Here is a 21,671-nt window from a genome sequence, read left to right as displayed (position 1 = left end):
AGAAGGACAGTGGATGAGTGTGGATTAGCTATGAAATCTGGGCATATGTTACATGTTGCTCTGCAGACTGCCCCAAGGGTGAGGCCCCTGCCTCCGAGAGCGCACAGCTACTGGATCTATAGAAGAAGGATCAGGCTGGGAGTGGATCAGATTGCACAGGCCTACAGCTTCGGACCCAACCACGTGAGGGCAAGACTCTCTGGCAAAACATAGCCATAAATGTAGGGGGTGTATACTCCCAAGGAGGAGCGATGGTGAAGGGGCACCAGAGGATGGAGGTGTATGTAGGGGCAAAAAATCGAAGCAGCACAAGCAAACTATGGACTGGCAGGAGGATGACATAGGCCCAGAGCTGGCAGTGAGGTTGGTCCCTATAAGGAGTATTATGGCCGCAAAAATAGGAGTCGAGAAAAACGCTGGAGAACAAAATTCAGGAGGTGAGGGTCAACATATCCTTGGTGGGGGTGGACGTATCCTTGGTGGGGGTGGACCAGAAGGAGGTTAATGACAGTGTCATAGGTGAAACAGCGGATCGATCGGTGATCTGAAGGACACAGTGGAGGGGAAGACCGCTCTCGGAGATGCAATATCAGACTGGTGGGAGTACCTGAAAGAGGAAGAGAATAAATGTACAGAACTATATGTTGAGAATTTTGAAATTGTTCACAGAGGAAAAGGCACATAGGGTTCCAGGTAGGCCACTGCCACCAGGAGCACCCCCAGCGCAATAGCAGCCAAACTCCTCAATTTCCGAGATCGGGATGTGATCCTACAGGAGGCAAGATGAGTCGGCAGTATAGAGCAAGGGCATGCGAGTATCCTCATTTTCCCCGACTTCACCCAAGAGGTGCAGAAACGACGGTCCTTCGATGCGGTGAAAATGAAGCTTTGTTAAAGCAATTTTAAAAACATGATGTTTTTCCCAGTTAAACTGAAAGTGCAGGCAGACGGTAACTCCTCTTTCTTTCTGTGTCGGAAGCCTGGTCATGGCTGGAGTCTAAAAAGCCCTTAGGAGGAAGCTTGGAAGATCGGCATGAAGGAGATGACTTACCGGGATGACAGGAACAGCTCAACAGATAATCTATGCATAGATGAAGGGCGAGATGGGCGGCAGATTGCTATCGGGAAAAGAATGATACTAATGGATGAGACACTGGAGCGCAAGTGTTCTGGTGGCCAAGCTGAAGAAAGGCCACACCCCTGACCACAGCTCCATCCACCCTAGAGGATTTCTATTGTAGGGGCAGATGGTCTGGATGGTTATACTACAAACTTCAAACGGTGACCTGCAGCGTGAGTAAGCTGAAATTGAGCGAGGAAAGTTGGTTGTATATGCATTTTGGGGAAGTTAAAAGTTGGGGGTGGGGGAGGTGGGCTGGGGAAGGGAGAGAAAATTAGATGTATTGTTGAGTTGGAGGGTGGGAGTGTTTCGGGGCAGGGGATTACTGCAGAGGAAAGGAACACAAGTTTACGTTCAATACAACAGTCTGATCGTACGAAAGAACAGGAGTCTTCCAATCATGACATGGACACACAGGTTATTCAGGGTGGAGGACAATACCCTAAAGAATTGAGTAGGACTGGGGGTCAGAGAGGTTCTGAGGTGCATTGATGGCGATTAGAATTGGGACAGGGAATGCCCGGGACTTGTGCAGCAGGGCTAAAAGGTCGAATGTTTGAAAGTTCTTGCAACAACATAATATCCAGATTGCACTATTGCAGGAAACATACTTAAGACTGTAGGAAGGGGGGCGGTGTACGGTGGTTATATCCACATGCTCGTCATACTCTAGGGGAGTTCTGATTTAGATAGAAGGCAGGGTCCCAAAGCAGATTGAAATGACTAAAGGGTTTTTTGAAGGAAAGACCTTTATGGTAAGGGGAGATTGGAGGGACAGAGCATCTGTATAGTAAACTCCTATGCATCTAACACAGACAACGAGGAATATTTTTGCTCGGTACAGGTGCTGTCAGGGGGCTGGGGGGAGGGAATGGGGCAGATATTTTATTTGGGTTGGGGACTTTACTGCTTTCTGAATCCGGACAAAGACCGGTCGGGCACGGATACAACAACTAGGTGGAAATCAACAAGATCGCTAAACAAAGAGCTCCAGATTACACTCAGGCCATCCAAGTCCAAACAGATGCTTCCAATACAGGGATAGGAGCAGTCATGTGTCAATTTGATAGCAAACGCAGTGAGCAACCCATCTGCATTCTTAGTAGAAAATTAAAAGATGGGGAAACAAGATGGGCAACCATTGAGCGTGAATGTTTTTCTATGTTGTGAGCCCTGAAGAAATTCAGACCATACCTCTTTGGAAGACTTTCAAGATTCAAACACCACCAACCCTTAAGGTGGCTGATGCAGATAAAAGTATGAGAATACAGATGCTTTTAAGAGCTATGGAGTAGATGGACTCCATAGTATTTTTAATTTAATTTTTTTTTTATTTTTTTATAACACGCTTAATAACCGAGTTAGGTTTGTAAGTGCGGATCCGGGATTAAAACCTCTGTTGCTCTGCATGATCTTGCTTCAAAGACCAGCAAGTTGACCCTGTGTTATCTCCTGTTCACATAGTACAGGTAGAACACAAATAATAGTGTTCCAACAGAGAGAAACCACAAGAATGAATGAGTGTAAAAAGTCTCCACTCATTCAGCATTTAAAGAAGGTGGTTCACAAGTCCAGCAGAAAGTGCTGGGGGACTCACGAGGAGAGGGGATGAAGCATAAAGATGATAAATCTCCTTAACAGTCGGCAGCGGAATGGGGAACACGTGGGAAGCTCTTAAGGTAACGATAAAAGGCAATTGAAGAAAGGCTGTGGGTTCGCAAATACGGTCTGTGCGCTAGTAATCACTGATTGAAATAAAAGTTCTAACAAAAGAATTTGTAAAATATCAGCAGCATTACCACCTACACAGCCAGACCACCCTGGCTGGAACTGAAAATTGGTTGAAGATGGGGTGAGCTGGAGATGCGCTAGATATTGCAACAATAAGAAACACAAATAATATAGTTGATGTTTAATAGTAGCAGAAACAGCCGACACGTGTTTCGACAAGCTGGTCGTTCTCAAGGCTGAGTAATTGGTAGATTATGATAGAACAACAAGAAGAAAAACGAAGAAATACAAATCAGAATTGATACACACATTAACAACATCATCGCATAAACAGGAAATGGCGATTGAGATTAGTACAAGACAAATATATCACAACACATTGTATAATACAAAAAATTTGTTGGCATACCGTGAACCAGGGTTGAAGAGTGGAGTACGCGTGGTGGAAGCAGTTGCAAAAGTTAAAACAGATCAAAAATTATATGATGTGTAGTCATTTTTTGAAAATGTTCAGCCTATAAATACAATACTGGAATGGTGATCACATTGAATGAATATAGCACTCAGAGTGTGGAAAAATATATAATACGGGACAATTCCTTTGAACAGTGCGCAGAGACACCGGAGCCACCAGCCATGCACTGAAAACACCAATCACTCAGTCTAATAAAGAGAATATCTTAAGGCAACATATAAAGCTCATCAATGGCACTTGAAAAATCAAAAGAAGGTCCTAACAGGAAGAAACTAAAGTCCAAAGAGAACACATTAGTAAACAATCTGGGCTTACCGTATGCAGAGTGACTTTGTTGAAAAAGCGTGAAGGGGTAATCCCTAAACCAAAATAACCATGGGTGAAAATGAAAGTAACATTCCATAAACAGATCCAATTAATGTGAAAAGGACCAACACTGAAGGTGAAGAATATCAAATTGGCATACCTCAAAAATGAAGGAGGCGATGTGAGACTCAATCGGACATCGCATCCAAATAACAATCCCTGCCGTAATGGCCGCGTAAGTATATTACCTTGGAAACAAAAGTGTACAGTACCGTAAGGATACTGGTTATAACACGTAAAGCAATTGTGCTGGAGCCGAGCTGGCAAAGTACTTACTCGTGAATCGAGTGGACAATTAACACGGAGATCCCCAAAAGCAGTTGTCCGTGTAAAAGAGAGGAAAGAAATACGGGATAGCGGCCGACGTCACGGCAGTGACGTTGGCGGCGTCGCACATATCGGATGTCGCATGTATGACGTCAGATGTAAACAAATAATGTGTTAAAAGTCGAATGCTTGAAAATAGCATAGGGGTCAAATTACATTAATGAAATATAAAATAAATAGAGTCAATAAGCAAATGCTGTTATTTGTAAAGTAAACAATGAGAAACGATCGCAAAAACAGCAATAACTTGAAAATAAAGGTGAGTAATCACAGAACCAGCATAACATATGAGCCATAACGGCATACAGCACAAAGAGTGGTGAGAGCAAGCAGCCAAGTTAAAGCAAGTGTAGGGCACAGGATACTGAATGTTACAACCAGATAAATCTATTATTAGACAAGTGTAGAACATAATGGTCAATATGAAGAGCAACACAAGCTAAAGATATAAGGTACTGGTGCCGTCATGCGATGTTTAGTGGCTCCGGCGTAGTGCATCTCATACACCAATTAGGGACATTCAGTTCAATGTGAAATAAACAAGAAAATGTTATAAAAAGACAGACATCTCATTGTCAGTATTGAGACCCCGCGTGGTACAACGTAATAAACAAATAAGTTTAGCCTCCATTTGGCGTAGTTTCAATTGAAGATTGCCAGCCCTTTTTCCCCTATGTGCCTTCATCAGGCCAATAAAACGTAGATCCTCAATATTATTCAGCTGATGCTCCAATTGCCAATGAACAGCCAAAGTTAATTTAGGTTCAAGCATCTTTAAACTGGACAAGTGTTCCCTAATTCGGATACGTAGTTGGCGAATAGTGCTGCCCACATACAATTTCTCACAAGTGCAGACAATAGCATAAACCACATGGGTGGTTTTACAGTTAATGAAATCACGTATGTCAATTTGAGATCCAAATTTGTCACAGAAGATTTTACATTTGTTGACAGCCCAAGGACATTGGTTGCAATGGCCACATTTGTGAAAACCAACCGGCTGTTGTAGCCAAGTAGAGGTAGTTAGTTGATTACTGAAAAAGGAAGGACTCACTAGATTTTTAATCGTGGGAGCTTTGGTGAAAGTAAATTTTGGTTTGGATGTCAAATAAGGCTGTAAATCTTTATCAAGTCTCAGAATGTGCCAATGTTTGGCGACCATTTTGTACAAAAGGGAAGAATCATCCGTAAACGGTGTAATTAGAGAAATATATGGGGGATGTTCTTTTGACCTGGTCACATTGGTCAGGAGGTCATGCTGGTCAATTAGGGTGAATTTCGAATACGCTTTATGAATAACACTACTTTTATACCCTCGGTTACAATTACGTCTAGCCCTATGGAATTCGCCCATTGGAATATTATTGATAGTGGCGCGTTGATGGTTGCTCTGAGCAGCCAAAATTGAGTTCACTTCAGTAGGTTTTCTGAAAGTACTAGTGTATATTCTATTATTTTCTAGAAAAATATGTAAGTCAAGAAAGTCAATTTGACATGAGTTGCAAAGGCCAGTGAGGCTGATTCCAAATCCATTAGTGTTAGCATGACATAAAAAAGTAGTGAAAGAGTCTTCAGAACCCTTCCAAATCAGAAAAATGTCATCAATATAACGGCGCCACATCACAATGTTTGACACAAATTGCACTTGATTGAGTATATGCGTCTCTTCATAGAAGGCCATGAATAGATTAGCCAAAGATGGTGCAAACTTGGCACCCATGGCCACACCCCTCACTTGCAAATAAAACTGGTCATTGAAAATGAACATGTTGTTCTCAAGTACAAATTGCAAAAATTGTTTAAGCATAAGTACATGATCAGAATAGGAAGCTGAAGTGTTCCGGAACACATAATCAATGGTCTCCAAAGCTAAATCATGGCTGATATTAGTATAGAGTGCCACAACGTCAATTGTTGCCAACAAATAATCTGGTTCCCAAGTAACAGTTTGCAGGGATTGTAAAATGTGAGTACTATCACGTATATAAGATGACATTTGTACAACAAAAGGTTTGAGAGCCTCATCCAGATATTTTGAAAGACCTTCAGTAGCCCAATCGATACCACTCATGATCGGCCGTACCTCAGGTAAGGTCTGAAAAGTTTTGTGTATCTTAGGAAGAAAGTACATAGTCGGTGTAGTAGGATCAGTGTTGGATAAAAAATGTTTCTCATCATCAGTTAGAAAACCTCTGCGATACCAAGTTTCAATTAATTCAATAAGCTCTGAAACCACACGTTTGGTCGGGTTGGATTTGAGAACTTCATAACAGCCAGGGGTATGTAAATGTTTACAGCCCATAGTAATATAGTCAGAAGTATTAAGGATAACAATATTACCCCCTTTGTCTGCCTCTTTAATAACAATGTTGGGGTCTTCTGCTAAGTGTTTTAAAGCTTTCCTTTGATTGGTAGTAAGGTTACTTTTCTTATGTGGCTTAGTCTGTTTGTCCAAATATGCATGAATATCTTGTGTAAGAGCCTGATTGAAGGTTTCAATGACATTATCTACAGAAAGTTGAGGGGTGAATTTGGACTTGGATTTAAGTTCTTTAAGATTCAAATGAAGTGTATTAATACTTAAATCTTGGGCGACATTGGAAGATTGCGAACAGACCTCATGGTCCAAGTTGACCAAAGTCTCAATAACATTTAAATCCCCAATGGTGAAGGAACTAGGGGGATCAGGTCTAGGCTTAGTGTTATACATTGTGACTTGAGTAGCAAAAAATGTTTTAAGCTTTAATTTTCTCAAGAATTTAAATAAGTCAATTTGAAAATTCACAAAATTAGTGCCAATATTGGGAGAAAAAGATAAACCTTTATTAAGTGCAGAGTTCTCATCATGCGATAGAGGGCGGCCAGACAAGTTAATCATCAAGTCTGGATCATCTATAGACCCAAACGTTTCTTTGAGCGAGTCAAGATCCCTGGACGAGTCATGTCCTCGTCCGAGCTTCCGCTTCCACTGCCGTTTGCCCCCCCTCCTGCCCCTGGTATGCTTGGCATGGTTGGAGTAAACAGTTGGATTTTTGGTAAATCTGACTTGTTTGGTGTTGGCGAATCTGACATTGCCCTTCTTGTAGCGCCTGATTTCGCCCAAAAAAAGTTTCCCCTTCAAGTTTGGGATTTGACCTGATTGAGCCTCATTGGCAACTGAGTCATTCGGTTCGAATTCTGAATCAGGATCAGAACTAACAGGGGTAGTATTCGTCAAAGGTGATTTGGAGCTAGTATTGATGTTATCATACTTGGGTTGGAAAGTGTAAACTCTGTCCTGACGGTAGTCTTTGTCGTCACGGAAATACTTTCTAAATTTACGTAATTTCATTTCATCTTGGTATTCTACCAAAACGTCGTGCATTTTCTCAAAATTCTTTTGCTTAGTTTCTTCTGCATTGGGCATTTTACTAATTTCCTCCTTAATTTCTTGAATTTGAGAAAGAACTCGTTTATGCTCCCTAGTAGCATGTGTAATTAGTAGTTCTAACATATGCTTGGAACTTTGGTTAAGATTTTCTACCCATTGCTCTGCTAGATCCGCATCCTCTTCATGGTCAAAGTTAGGGAATGTAAGAATCCGCAAACCTCTAGGAATAAGGTTATTCTCAAGGTAATTAGTAAGGGACGCTTGTTCCCAATACTTATTGATTTCTTTTCTTGATAAACGTTCGAGTTTAATGAATTTTTGTTTGAGAGTTTCTGGTGTTGAAAAATTACTCTTAAAAGCATTATCAGTACTGCCCCTCGGGGCAAATAGTGCTGCCCTATCTTTGTCTCTATTAGACATGTAATCAACCATTGTGACACAGTGAAAGTCAGCAGGCACAGACAGGCGACAAAATATAATTGAAGAAAGGCTGTGGGTTCGCAAATACGGTCTGTGTGCTAGTAATCACTGATTGAAATAATGATAAAAGGCGCCTGCATCTCCAAGGCAGTTTCCTTGACCTCATGTTAGCTAGATGGTGAGCTTCCTGCTCAGCAATAATTGGCTACTGTCCATTGTGATGCAGTTTGGAACCTCTGGAAAGATTTTAAACTGCCTTTCATTCAAGACTTGTTTAGGAATGGTCACAGCGCTCAAGAGCTCCCATGAAGCTTACAGAGAATAAGTTAAGAAACTCCACAACTGAAGGAGAAAGACATCTGAAAGTTGCAGTGTCGTCATTCAGATAAGTGAAAGTCAAATGAAAAAGTTAATTAACTTCCAAGTAAAAGACGGCATGTACTGTATAGTTGTGGATTTCAGATTACAAGAAATATGAAGAAAAGCATTAGTTACTTATGAACATTTCTGTTTTTTCTTTGGAGTTATAAATATTGTGTGATAAATATTTTTTTATTAAAGCGCGTGCAAGCTTTCTTTTATGCAAAGTACTGAGTTTGGGCAGCGCGCGAGTTAATGCATTGCAATGCTATTTTTTAAATGCGTGTCGTAAGGAAGCCACTTTAGAGTAAAGGACTTCGCGGCGTAGGTCTTCGTGCTACCGAAGACAGGAAGAGAGTCTCGTCCGTACCTCCGTAGTCAGCTGTGCCGCAGTTATGAAGAACATGTACACAGAAAATTCCCACAACAATGGCTTCCATCCTTTAAGCCAGAAGGATGTGCCTCATATTCACCTGACAACTACCCACACTTTTTCTATTCAACACAATTCCAGAGACAGCTCTCGTTTATCAAAAATAACATACATATTTTAATATTTATACATTTGTAACACATTCATAATAAAAACCATACTCATAAAAAATAATTATACAAGTGGTAAACCCACAACAAATTCTTCTAAATACACCATTTCATTATTAGTGAATATATATCAAACCATCACATATTGCTATGATTCGACGTGCCAACAACAATCCTTATCCCTCTCCAACAGTTCTTTTTTCTAAGAGAGAATAGATGTCGCAACTCCTTTCTAGGGGAGATTAGATGTATCGACACTTAAAATGTGCTTCTAGAACCAACGTCTATTTCAGAAATCCATACAAAACAATGTTCCTTTGCATTTCTCGTAGGTTCTGTCTTCAGGACACTTTGTTATTTCACTTCACCTAGTGCCATTCAACGTGTTGTATATTAAGACCACAGTGTGTGCCATACATTCTGAAAATTAAAAACAAAAAAACAACCTAAATTAATATCTCTAGTTTCGTGTGTTGTGTCTGAATATCTTGAGGTCAACATATCCTAACTGTTCTTTTCAGCTTAAGGGCCCATCTTTTCTCATTTATGGCGGATGAATCCACGCAATTTCATGTCACCATATTTAATATGACCCTGTTTCTTTTTTTCCTTTTCTTTTAATCTACACCAGTTTCCCTTTTGTTGTTCTATTCCAGCTGTATTGGCAAAGTGCCGACACTTCTCACAGTTCTACATATCTACCCATGTTATACCAGATCTTTATTTCAGTGACCACATAGCATTACCTCTTGTTTCATCTGCATCGTGTAACGCTTAACTGGAAACCCAATTCGATATTCTTGATGTTTCTTATACCTATTATAAATGATGGTATTTTGTCTATATTAGCCAAATGGATTGCACATTCGTAATTGTTACATTATCCAACCCGTTAGCAAGGTACACTCAGGCTTACCAGGCACGGGTAAATAAGGACCGCGTCCGCTTCCAATAAGGCTGCAAGTATCTCAGAGTCACATATACCCTTTCCGACCGTACCAACGTCACCGCCCGGTAATACGGACCTACGGAAGACAGAGTGTCGGAGACTCCTGCCATAGTTCCCACTGCTTCACATAACTTACATCTCCCCTTATTTATCAATTACCTGGATTGCTCCCAAATAGTCCTATGGTGTAATTGCGCTCGAATCCAAACATCCGCCTTGGAAAGCGCTACAGCCAACGTTAGTAACGTGATCTCTGCGTTTCACATGTACGTGATGACGTTGCCTTTAAGTACCATGTGATTCTCCCTTATTGGGCGCCGGTCGATCCATAGACCGCAGCCAACTTGTAAAGCTATTGTGATCTAATGGCGGCCGCCATCTTGAAAAGTACAATGAATTATGATAGCTTTCATATAAATATAAATGAGGTCGTATTACCGTCTCAGCTAGATATGAATGCACCTACTTTCGAAAGATATCACGCATCAATTATACATGTATTTTCTACATTACAACATTTCGGAAAAAATTGTTCTTATGCCTGGAAGATTTTCTTCATTCCAGAACAAAAACCTAAGACATATCTTTTACTGTCCCCATAATATCACTACTTATAAACCATTGATAGCGATAGATCATATTTTAATGGATAAACAGACCCCACTTGAAGGCGATATTGAGGCCATCTTTCACCATATTAAGGTCGAAAATCAATTTTTGCTCCAATTTTCTCAGTCTTAAATCCCTGTTTCCTCCTCTTGGATGGCGTCCAAATGTTTGAATGATACACCAACGTATATTTTCATGGGTGTGTCTAGCTTGCGAGAAATGGGCCCTTAATGGTTTGTCTGGCACATTGCTCTTGACACAGGATCTGTGTTCACAGATCCTTTGTCTTATGGGTCTCTTTGTCTTGCCGACATATAAAAGACCACAAGGGCATTTAATCACATATATTGCCCATTTGGTATTGCAATTGGAAAAATGTTTTAATGTCCATTTTCGACCTTTGAGGTCTATTTCTTTTGTGTTCGATGTTAAAGTGCATACGGAACATTTGCCACATTTATAATTGCCCATGACAGGTTGCATGTTCCATAATGTGGACTGGTCATTCACTGGAGGCACTTCCCTATATGTGTGCACCAGTTTATCGCGCAAGTTCGACATTCGTTTAAACGCAAAACGCGTTTTTTTGATTGAAAATTCTTCCGTGTTGACCATACTCCAATGCTTCAATATGCTTCGCCGTAATGCATTACTGATGGGCGAGAAAGTAGATACACATGTGATTTTGTCTTCCTCGGCCCTAGGTCGTTTCTGAAGGCAATCCTGTCTTGGTATTTCTGGCCCTCTTCAAGGATCTCCGTACCACGATCTCAGAGGAAAAGAGGTTCAGTAACGCTTATTGATTTATTAAAATGATGTAGCATGATAATTCCCAGAAAACAATGTGTTTATCGTCAAGGTACAGCGCTTCAAGCCATATACATGCTACATACATTCCTGACCTGTGTCTGGAATTTTCCAGATACATACCTGGCTGATGCTTCTTTCTACGATATTCCATGAAGCTGTCACTGTGTTGGGACAGCTTATCTTCCTCTCGCACATCATCTTCAATGGTGTGTTCTCCCAAAGCTTGTTTCAACATCTGTTGAGCAAATAACACTTAGAAAATGTACAAACATAATATATATCTGCACCGCATAATAAACAGTGATGTAAAAATTGTCACAATACAAGGAGCTTCTTTGAGAGCAAAGCATGCTACCCAATGTATCCACCCTTTTACATAAATGCGGTCACTGCCCACAAGCCACTTACCAAAATCCTTTAGATTTGAATCCAACTACACAATGTTTAAGAGAGCCTGTAACAAAGCCATGCACAAAGATGCCTACATAATTAACCATTGGATTCCCCACTTATGCTACTACAACCACTCCATCTCATCAGCATGATTATCACTTTGCTTCTGCATGCCCTCAGACTGCTCTTGTCCCAACTAAGACTTTGCTTAGAGTTTCTGTGGTATGATGTGCTGCCAAGTTTTGACTTTCCTCCCCTTAATCACAGAGCCCTTGTATACGGTCAATTTCTTATCCGGGCAGACTGGCACATTACATGCTTCATTGACTGTTTGTACTACCCTTTCCATTGTACTGCTCGAGTACGCAAACTGGTGCTTTGAAGGAATACTGTTGTAAATGTGCATGTTTACAAACCTCAATAAAATAAATGCTTGGGGCACCTTCTATACAACTGTTCACCCATTATCAAATTATCTCCCAACCCTTATATGTTAAAATATCGGGAAACATAATATTTTCAGAATACTATTTTGTTGTAATCAATTATTTACTTGTTAAAAAATCTATAAAGATATCTATTAAGAAACTTTTTTTTTTTAAAGAGTTAAAGAGGGGTCAACCAATCGGGCTTTAGACACAGTAAAGAAAATACTCTCCTTTCCAGAGGAGAAACATTTTCATCAAAACCTCCTGGTGAAAAGGAACAGACCATGCTCATCCTGGACCTACAAAGATTCTTTGATTCAAGGCATAATCACAAAATGCTACACAAAAATCAATTATTGTAAGATTATACAATGTTCAAACCCATAACTGTAACTATTTCTAAAACAAGTCACCAAAGCAGGATGCTTGGGCCAAATTTCAAAGTTAAGAGTGCTGATGGACAAGCAACGACTTCCCACAAGTTGCCAAAAATGATCAGCAAGACTTTATTGCCTTTTGAAAAAGCAGTTAGCATTCAAGCCCTCCGACGAACAATAGGTTTTAGCAAAGTGAGACACAAAAAGTATCAGATCAATTGCCTATAAACGGATCCACAGCCATGCATCCAAGCTTCGGAGAAAGGTCATGAAAATCAGGGAAAGTGGGTCCTTTGAAGTCTTCCTTGCACCAAATGTGCATGACAAATAACCTGTGCTCGACAGATCATCGAGAATGCAACACCTAGAGTCCTACATAAAAACAATAGTCAAACCCCCCCACTGCCCCACATCCTAATCCGTCAATATGCGACTCCAAACTCAAAAATTGCAACTAAATTGTAAGGGAATACTGCTTTAAAAACCCACTCGTTTTGCCACCAACATGCAAACGGAGCAATAGCTCTCGAAAACATTTTTGAAAAAAACAGATGTTGCAGCCAATGTCGGCTTGAGTTCCTATCTAGAGCGAAGCCTTTGTGCCTCTCTGGTTCCTTTCTCAGATGGCCAAGGGTCTGCACCAGGGGTGCCTGTATTGTGGCTGCAGCAATATATGTACAATTCCGAGAAATAAAGTTGGTACCCTTTAGTGCGCTCCTTGGGAAGAATTACTCAATCACTTGGTTATGTTAATTCCAATTTGTTTATTCAGTATAGGTTCTGGATACTCCATACACTTAAAGTTTCAATAAACAAACTTTGTCTCCCAAATTGTCTCCCAACACGTGTTTCCCCATGACTTTAGCCACGGTTCCTCAGGGGAGATTCTAAAGTGAAAAAAGAAGAAGAAGTTAAAGAAGAAGAAGTTCATACATTCTATGTATATAAACAGAGACTTAAGTGCATTAAACCTCTAGTGTCATAACCACTTCTATCTGAGAAGAGGACATACACTCACCCTTGTCATGTTTCTCATAATTCTGATTCAGTATTGATTGGTATTGATTGGTAATGAAATGGGTTTTCATTTCTTTATTCTTTACTTTTACCTTTCCAATCTAAATATTGATGAATCTCTCAAGACAGCACTTAATAGAGGACTGAATTTCTGTCCAGCCAATAGGACGGATTACTTCCAAACACAAGTAGACCTTTTTAAATTTTGTCGGAAACTAAAACTTAGAAAATATTTCGCTGAATCACCTATGAAACTCAAAGAATGCAATATCCAAGACATTTCACACACCATAAAGAACATCCCATATGGAGAAATACTTAGAATAAAACGCAATTGCAGCTTGGATACCAGGTACCAAAAACATCTAACAGATCTAAAAGAAAACTTTATACAGAGAGGATATAAAGAAGACTCTCTTAACCATGCAATTCAGAAAGCAGAAAAAGTAACAAGAACCAGCCTATTAATTGAAAAACGAAAAGTAAAGAATAAAGAAATGAAAACCCATTTCATTACAACATTCAGTAGTGAAATATACAACATAAAGAAAACTTTGAATAAACATTGGAACATTCTATTCACAGATGATACACTCAGCACCATTATTGAAGAAAAACCATTAATGGTATTTAGAAAAGCTCCAACTCTGAAAAAGAAATTAAGTCCGAGTCATCTAAGGAACCCAGTTAAGGACTCCTTGAGTAGTTTTTTGAAAGTGCCGGCACCAACAGGATCCTACAAATGCAGCAAATGTTCAATTTGTTCACACATGATAAATGGAATCAAACAAATTAAATTACCCACTGGAAAAATGATTGACATCAAACAATTTATAAACTGCAGAAGTCAATATGTAATCTATGCTATACAATGCATTTGCAACAAGAAATACATCGGGAGCACGATAAGAGAAATTAGAATACGGATATTGGAACATCTTAGAGCAATCAAGAACGGGGATGCAAGGTACCCAATGGCCATACACTTTGCAAAAGAACACCAACAATCAGACATCAAGGACATCAAAATCATTGGACTGGAAAAAATTGAGCAACCTGAAAGAGGAGGAGACAGAGAACTTATATTAAGGAGAATGGAGTCAAAATGGATTTGTATAATGGATACATGCCAAACTGGTCTAAACACAGATCCAGAGATGGCAAACTGGTTATAAAAACACTATTGATTGTATATGTGCATCATCCTAAGTACCTCTCTGTCTACCACTGAAAGCATGTATAAGTAACTTGTTGTTCATTTATACATAGAGCCTATATACTCTATACCACATACACTGAAATATAGTAAATGGAAAGCTGGATCCAACGTGTTGATGCCATCACATACGCATAGATACAACAACATTTAGAGACACAATTAAATTAAAGAAGACATTAGTGTTAGCTTAGGGGTTCTTTGAAAATAAATCCATTCTTTTGCAAAATAGCAATGCAACCTGAAAATTATTTGTACAAAAATGAAGGCTACAACATAGAAACACAAATTTTTTTTGTTTTCACAAAAAACAAATCCAAGATGGCCGCCGCACGTTTTTTGACGCGTATGACGTCATCGCGGCACATTACGCGATGACGTCATCACGCGACGTGCTCCGCGATATATAAACAGAAGCAGAATTGAGGTAAGATGCATCCGGGAACCACGGATGCACAGAGGCAATCGTACCGAGAGAAAGGAACATCTTTGAATCCACAAGAATCTACACACAAGGTAAACTCTATAGCAATTTAAAATAATTTTCTCTAGAAATGTAAAGGGCTACCTTATAGAGGGTGCATAAATTCAATCAAACTGAATACCAATGCAAATGCAGAATTTATACTAGTAATAATGGATCAATACTAAAATGCCATTCTATATAGGCTAGGAAGGACACAGCACACTGTATAGGACAGCAAAGACTGCTTTGCTGTTCAGAAATATAACACATTAATAGCCAGTATTAGAATGTGAACCAAAGCATATGAGCTTTGTGCATTTTTCTTATAGGGAAAAAAAGAAAAAAAGGAAAAAAGGAAAAAAGGAAAAAAGGAAAAAAGGAAAAAAGGAAAAAAGGAAAAAAGGAAAAAAGGAAAAAAGGAAAAAAGGAAAAAAGAACAAAAGGAAGACAAATAGAGAGCCGATGAGAGAGAAAATTGAATACCAATCAATACTGAATCAGAATTATGAGAAACATGACAAGGGTGAGTGTATGTCCTCTTCTCAGATAGAAGTGGTTATGAAACTAGAGGTTTAATGCACTTAAGTCTCTGTTTATATACATAGAATGTATGAACTTGGGTTCTTTTTTCACTTTAGAATCTCCCCTGAGGAACCGTGGCTAAAGTCATGGGGAAACACGTGTTGGGAGACAATTTGGGAGACAAAGTTTGTTTATTGAAACTTTAATTGTATGGAGTATCCAGAACCTATACTGAATAAACAAATTGGAATTAACATAACCAATTGATTGCGTAATTCTTCCCAAGGAGCGCACTAAAGGGTACCAACTTTATTTCTCAGCTCTCGAAAACAACCTGCAATTCAACATACCCAACTCAATTAATAGATTTTTTTTAAACTTAAACATGACAATCCATTAGTGAGCAGAAGGGCATCCAATCCTTAAGTGTGCATGGGAAAAGCATTGAACAATATTCTCAGACTTCACAGATGATCAATCAAGATTTGTTCAAAACTTTTATGATCAGAGTTTTAACCATTAATAATATCTTCAAGCCTACCACCCTTAGGCTACTTCAACTAAGTGTTCGGAGGGCATTAATTGACCTGTATCATGTACTATACAACACATGTGTTTGTGATACACAGCTATCAGTTGGTGTAGGAGTTGTAACTAATGACAGGTAAAGACAGCAGGAGGCCAATAATCAGTGTACACATACATTTCTCTTATGTGACCGTGCTGTCTTTACATGAAATCATAAGAGGAGAAAAGTTTTTTTTCCCCAAAGAATAGAAAAGTAATGAGTACAGGAGATGTCTTAAATGGTGTCCAGCCAAAGGATCTACAACAAAAGGATCAAATGCCTTTTTTTGACACCAAAAGGACCGAAAAAAGGGTTGAATGTTTTTATTTATTTATATATTTGTTTTGGTTTGATATGCATAAAAAAAATGTGTAAAAGAAAACGGGGATTAGAGGGTGAATCCCCCCCATAAAAAAAACCAACAAAAAAAAGTGACCTTTTTTCGGTCCTTTTAGTTTAAAAAAAAAAAAGGGCATTCGATCCTTTTTTCTTTCGATCCGTTCACCTATAACCGTTTTAAACTACCTGCTGCAGAAACCCAAGGTGGTTTGGTGGCAGACAGGTTATTATAAAATAACAGTCCCCAATATCAAAGATTGATTTTTGCAGACTATTGGTCAATGATGGAAGTTTTTCATTGAACCACTTTCTTTACAGAAGAATCTGGATGCTTCTTAGTGAATAGCACAATAATTTACAGGTGACCAGGCCTATAACATAGCGCAAGACAAGAGACCAAATCTCAAAAGGTGTATTATGGAGGCGAGCTCGCATCATCTACCACGCCCGTGCTGAAATGCTCCTCACTATAACCTAGGATTAGAAGTTAAAATGATCTGAAAATTATGAGCCAACAAATCAGATGTGGATTCCGATAAACACCGAGTGTCGTCATATATACAATTTCAGCTTGCCTGAAACTAAAAGCATTCCATAAAGTCACTCATTTTAAAAACATTTAGTATGGCAATCAGAAACTTGCTATTTTGAATGTGATGGAGGGCTGAGTCTATTCCTCTGTCCCTCTCGCACAATGACATTGCAGGAGTTACTGAAGAATTTCCACAGCCTCCTAAGCATTTATAGAAGAAAGATGTCCCGCAATGTATTCCCATTAGAGATTGCCATCATGCTTCAAATGTTTGTGAAGCTATTGCGTGTGTGAAGGGACCAGCTCTGGAATCTAGTGTAATTGGTTAGAATACTATTAATTGCAACATTATCCCTCAGTGGGCACCAATCAACCCTGCACAATGGTGTCTGTTGTAAATGAATAACAGTTACTGCAAGAAAGAACTGTTCATTCTGGCATGCGCCATAGGAAAAAGTAATGTAGTTACAAGAAGCCAAAAGGGTGAAAGCAGCCACTCGTCTTTTTGCGGTAGAACAAAACCCTTGGTTCTTTCTCATCTTCAGAACCCCTATAGCAGAGATGCTGGTCTAATACTGTATAATCCTGCTCACAGAAATTTCATGAGGATCTTAGGGCAGTGGATATACACGAGTGTCCCAAGAATACAATTAAATGAGACAGACTATGTTTGAAACACCATAAAGCTGCTATGTATCAGAACGATGCTGAACAAATGCTGAAAACCTTGATGTCAAAAAACTTGAGAAATCTGGGCTTAAATTAAAAACAAAAGCAGCGAGACAAACAATCAAATGTCAAATGTAATTCCGGAATCTACTTGGATAACCTTCTTTGCAACACAATTTGCATCTCTCCCCGAAACTAGAGAAAATGATATACCTCCCACGGTAACATGGGCCGACCTTGCTGATCAAGATGAGATTTTGACTGCAATCCTGAAACTGAAAATGTCAAGAGCACCGGGACCGGATGGTCTGACTAACATGGACCTAAAACAACATCCTCAGGAATGGTCTGCTCTAATAACAAAAATGTTCAGCCAATGCCAGACAAAGAAACAGATTCCCAAAACATGGACGAAAGCACTTATAGTTCCCATCTTCAAAAAGGGAAACGGAGACAATCCGGCAAATTACCATCCCATAGCCCTTCTAGACATCATGGGCAAGATTTTTGCAAGTCTTCTACTTACCAGGTTCCACGGATGGGCTAGATCATCTCCATGTTTGGACCAACTGCAAACGGGCTTCGTTAAAAATGCAAGCACAAGCATAAACATGTTACTAAACATCATAAAAGAAAACGTGAAGAATGGTGCACCAAAAGTTTTCATAGCTTTCATAGACTTGACACAAGCGTTTGATAAAAGAAGTAGCTCAAAGCTTTGGTCCAAACTATTAAACTGGAATTGCCCGGGAGAAATCCTAGAACTAATGATCGCACTTCATACGGACATGAAGTTGAGAGTTGGTCTAAATAGACCAGGAATGATGTCAGACCAATTTCCATCAGAATGTGGCGTGAAGCAGGGATGTCCGCTTGCCCCCGCTCTCTTTATTGCATTCCTGGGCGATTTCCAATACACCCAACGGGTGGTAAGAGCCTTCCCACCAAAAGTAGCTAATACCTTAATATCCAGACTACTTTACGCGGACGACCTGATCCTTATGGATCAAACCCAAATAGGGCTTCAGAGCCAACTCACCAATCTGGCCAACTATATAGACGAAAATGATCTGGAAATAAACATCGCCAAATCTAAAATTCTAATCATGGAGAAAAATCGATCAACCACAAACAACAAGGGACGCTGGTATTTAAACAATACCAAATTAGAAACTGTTACCAGCATAAAATACTTGGGAATAATGTTTGATGCAATGCGTTCGGAAAAAGCTATTCACCTGGCCCTGTGGGCGAAAATTAAAACATTAACCACCCAAACCAAGCTTGTAGACCGGAAATATGGAAAATTCTCAATATTACCAGCGATACAATTCTACAAGCAAAAGGTGGTGCCATCGGTAACCTACGCTATGGACGCAGCCCGGAACATCCATGACATGACACAATATGGTCAAAACTGGAAGGTTTCCTGTGGAAAGCGGTATTGGGCCTCCCCAAATCGACATCAATTTCAGCGATCAGACGCTAACTGGGCCTACTATCGCTGAAAGCGTCGGTCGAGCAAAGCCAGATAAGACTTCTGCGGAAAATTATTTCTCCCGATGCACTTCCAATATTTAAAATCGATTCAGAAGGAACTTATCCAAGGACACTGCATCGCCCTAAATAAATGGGAGCAAAAACTTCAAAAGAAGCTGGCAGACTTAGCCTGTACGTCCGAGGATTTAATACAAAATCCTAGTAAGATAAAGAAGAAAATAGCTCAAGAGGACTGGATCCAAACATGTGAGGCAGCCATGTCAAACAAGCTACTTGCCCACCTACCACTAACAAGCTGGCTTTACCTCTGAACTATTGCATACAATTTCCCGATAAAAGAATACAGAAAATATTCATGAAAATGAGATTCAATCTAATGCCAACACAAGAAATCATAGCTATTCGGACTAAATCTCTATCCAAAACTTGCAGACTATGCCCAGAGACACAAGCGGTGGAAACCGTAAGATACTTACTCTTGAACTGTCCTAAAACAGCACATTTGCGAGAAGCTTTTTTGTTACCCTTAATGTGCGATGTGTCACTTTGTGAGGAGGACACATGGTGGTGTCGCCTGATCGCAGGTGAAAAGACAAAATGGACTTCAGCAGGATTAAAGATGTTGGAGGCTGCACTTAAACTTATGATAGAGACTGGCAGTCCATCCAGTGTCACTTAACTAAGTTCTATCATTTGGTGCAGATTATTTTCTTCCTTCCTTTTATCCTGGATGATCCTCTATGTTTGCTATGTTTCTTTTGTTTCTTTCAACTTCATGCACTACTTTTTTTTATCTTTCTGCTATGTGTGACATGAGATATGACTTCTTGTAAAAATCAAATTTTGTTTTGATTATAGACAAGTAAATAAAAAAAATATTTTAAAAATGAGATAGAAAAACCACTATGACACACTTTTACAAAAATACAATGCGTTATTAAACCTCAATGCTAAGGCAAACATCTCCATACCAAATCTAATTCATTCAACTTGCGAGTGAGGTTTTCAGACATCTCCTGGAGTTCTTGCTCAGATAACCTATCCTTTGCTCTCCTGCGGGAAAGTGGTTCATCAGTCATTGAAGAAGCATCTTCCTTTCTTTGTACATGAGAACTAAAACAAAACAAGGTAGACAATGGTAAATAGATCAACAAAAGCACAAACTATGAATCTTGTCCTGAAAGACATATGTGCTATATATGGGTTTACACTCCAGTTTATGTAAGCACAGACCATGGATGGAAACCTCATTGAAAACAAGTGGCATCTTGTAAGCACCTTTAGTTTGGTTACATAGTGCCAATTAATGGTTGGCCCATTTGTACATAAAACATTTTATTTCATGCAGACTTCTGAATAGACGAACAAGTTACTTTCTTACCTGGTAACGTTCTTTCGATGGGATGGTCCGACGACGTATTCCATATCTATGACATGTAATCACCACAGCTGTGCTGCTTCGGAAACTTTTCGGCGTCTGCGTCCTGCGTCGATGACGTCGATGCGCCGTCGTCGAGGACCTCCTCCGACGTCCGACGTCATCCGATGTGATAAGTAGGCCGCACGACGCCCATAGCCTCAGTTGTAGTTTTTTCCCCCAGAACGTGTGACATAAGTCAACTGCCAGTCAGACACAAAGCCTTGCGGAACGTAAGCTGCAATCGCAAAAGAAATTCTGCAGCGGAAGGCAGGGCGGGAGCGATATGGAATACGTCGTCGACCATCCCATCGAAAGAACGTTACCAGGTAAGAAAGTAACTTGTTCTTCGAGGGGATTGGGTCCTCCGACGTATTCCATATCTATGACAGACTCCCAAAGCAGTACCAAAGCAAGGAGGAGGGAAAGAATTTAGAATCAAAATTTAGAACAGCCAATCAAATAGCAGAGCAAAGGACCGCCTTGCCAAAGGCCAGATCCTGTGCTCGGATGGAATCGAGGGAATAGTGACGTACAAATGTATGTACTGAAGCCCAGGTGGCTGCATCACAGATGTTGCGAATAGGAACACCCCTCTGCAGGGCAGTAGACGCAGCCATACCCCTGGTAGAATGGGCCCGCAAGCCAGCCGGTGGATCCTTACCCGCCAAGCGGTAGCACTCCGAGATGGCCAAAATAATCCAGCGAGACAAAGTCTGTTTCGTCACAGCTTGCCCCAAACGCTTTCCAGCGTAACCAATAAAGAGTTGATCATCCACTCTGACCCGGGACATGCGTGAAACATAAAAGCTTAAAGCTCTCCTAGGATCAAGCCTATGGAGCCTCTCCTCTTCCTTACCAGGATGCGGAGGAGGATAGAATGCCGGAAGAACAACCTTCTGGGCCAAATGAAATTCCGTCACTACCTTCGGAAGAAAAGAAGGACGAACTCTAAGGACAACCCTGTCCTTGTGAAACACAGTGAAGGGAGGCGTAACTGAAAGTGCCTGTAACTCACTCACTCTGCGAGCGGAAGTAACCGCAACTAAAAACACAGTTTTCAGAGTTAACAGTCTCAAAGGGCAAGAATGTAAAGGCTCAAACGGAGCACCCATAAGAAACTTAAGAACAAGGTTTAAATCCCAAC

At 40.1% G+C, this 21,671-nt stretch overlaps 1 protein-coding gene across 3 annotated transcripts in view; it reads right to left on the bottom strand.

The window, feature by feature from the left end:
* The window catches only part of CEP95 (centrosomal protein 95), a 1,206,983-nt gene that overhangs the window by 503,121 nt on the left and 682,191 nt on the right, over positions 1 to 21,671 (bottom strand). For all 3 annotated transcript variants that reach the window (XM_069655013.1, XM_069655014.1, XM_069655015.1), the window contains 2 exons: positions 20,079 to 20,220; positions 11,201 to 11,315 (listed from right to left, as the gene is read on the bottom strand). In XM_069655013.1, the coding sequence (XP_069511114.1) occupies positions 11,201 to 11,315; positions 20,079 to 20,220 (257 nt within the window). The remainder of the gene's footprint in view (positions 1 to 11,200; positions 11,316 to 20,078; positions 20,221 to 21,671) is intronic.

The sequence above is a fragment of the Ambystoma mexicanum genome, chromosome 3q (assembly GCF_040938575.1).
Source record: "Ambystoma mexicanum isolate Mex_15411 chromosome 3q, UKY_AmexF1_1, whole genome shotgun sequence".
Lineage (NCBI taxonomy): Eukaryota > Metazoa > Chordata > Amphibia > Caudata > Ambystomatidae > Ambystoma > Ambystoma mexicanum.
The sequence above is the reverse complement of the archived record's forward strand: the minus strand, read 5'-3'. Positions and strand labels throughout refer to the sequence as shown.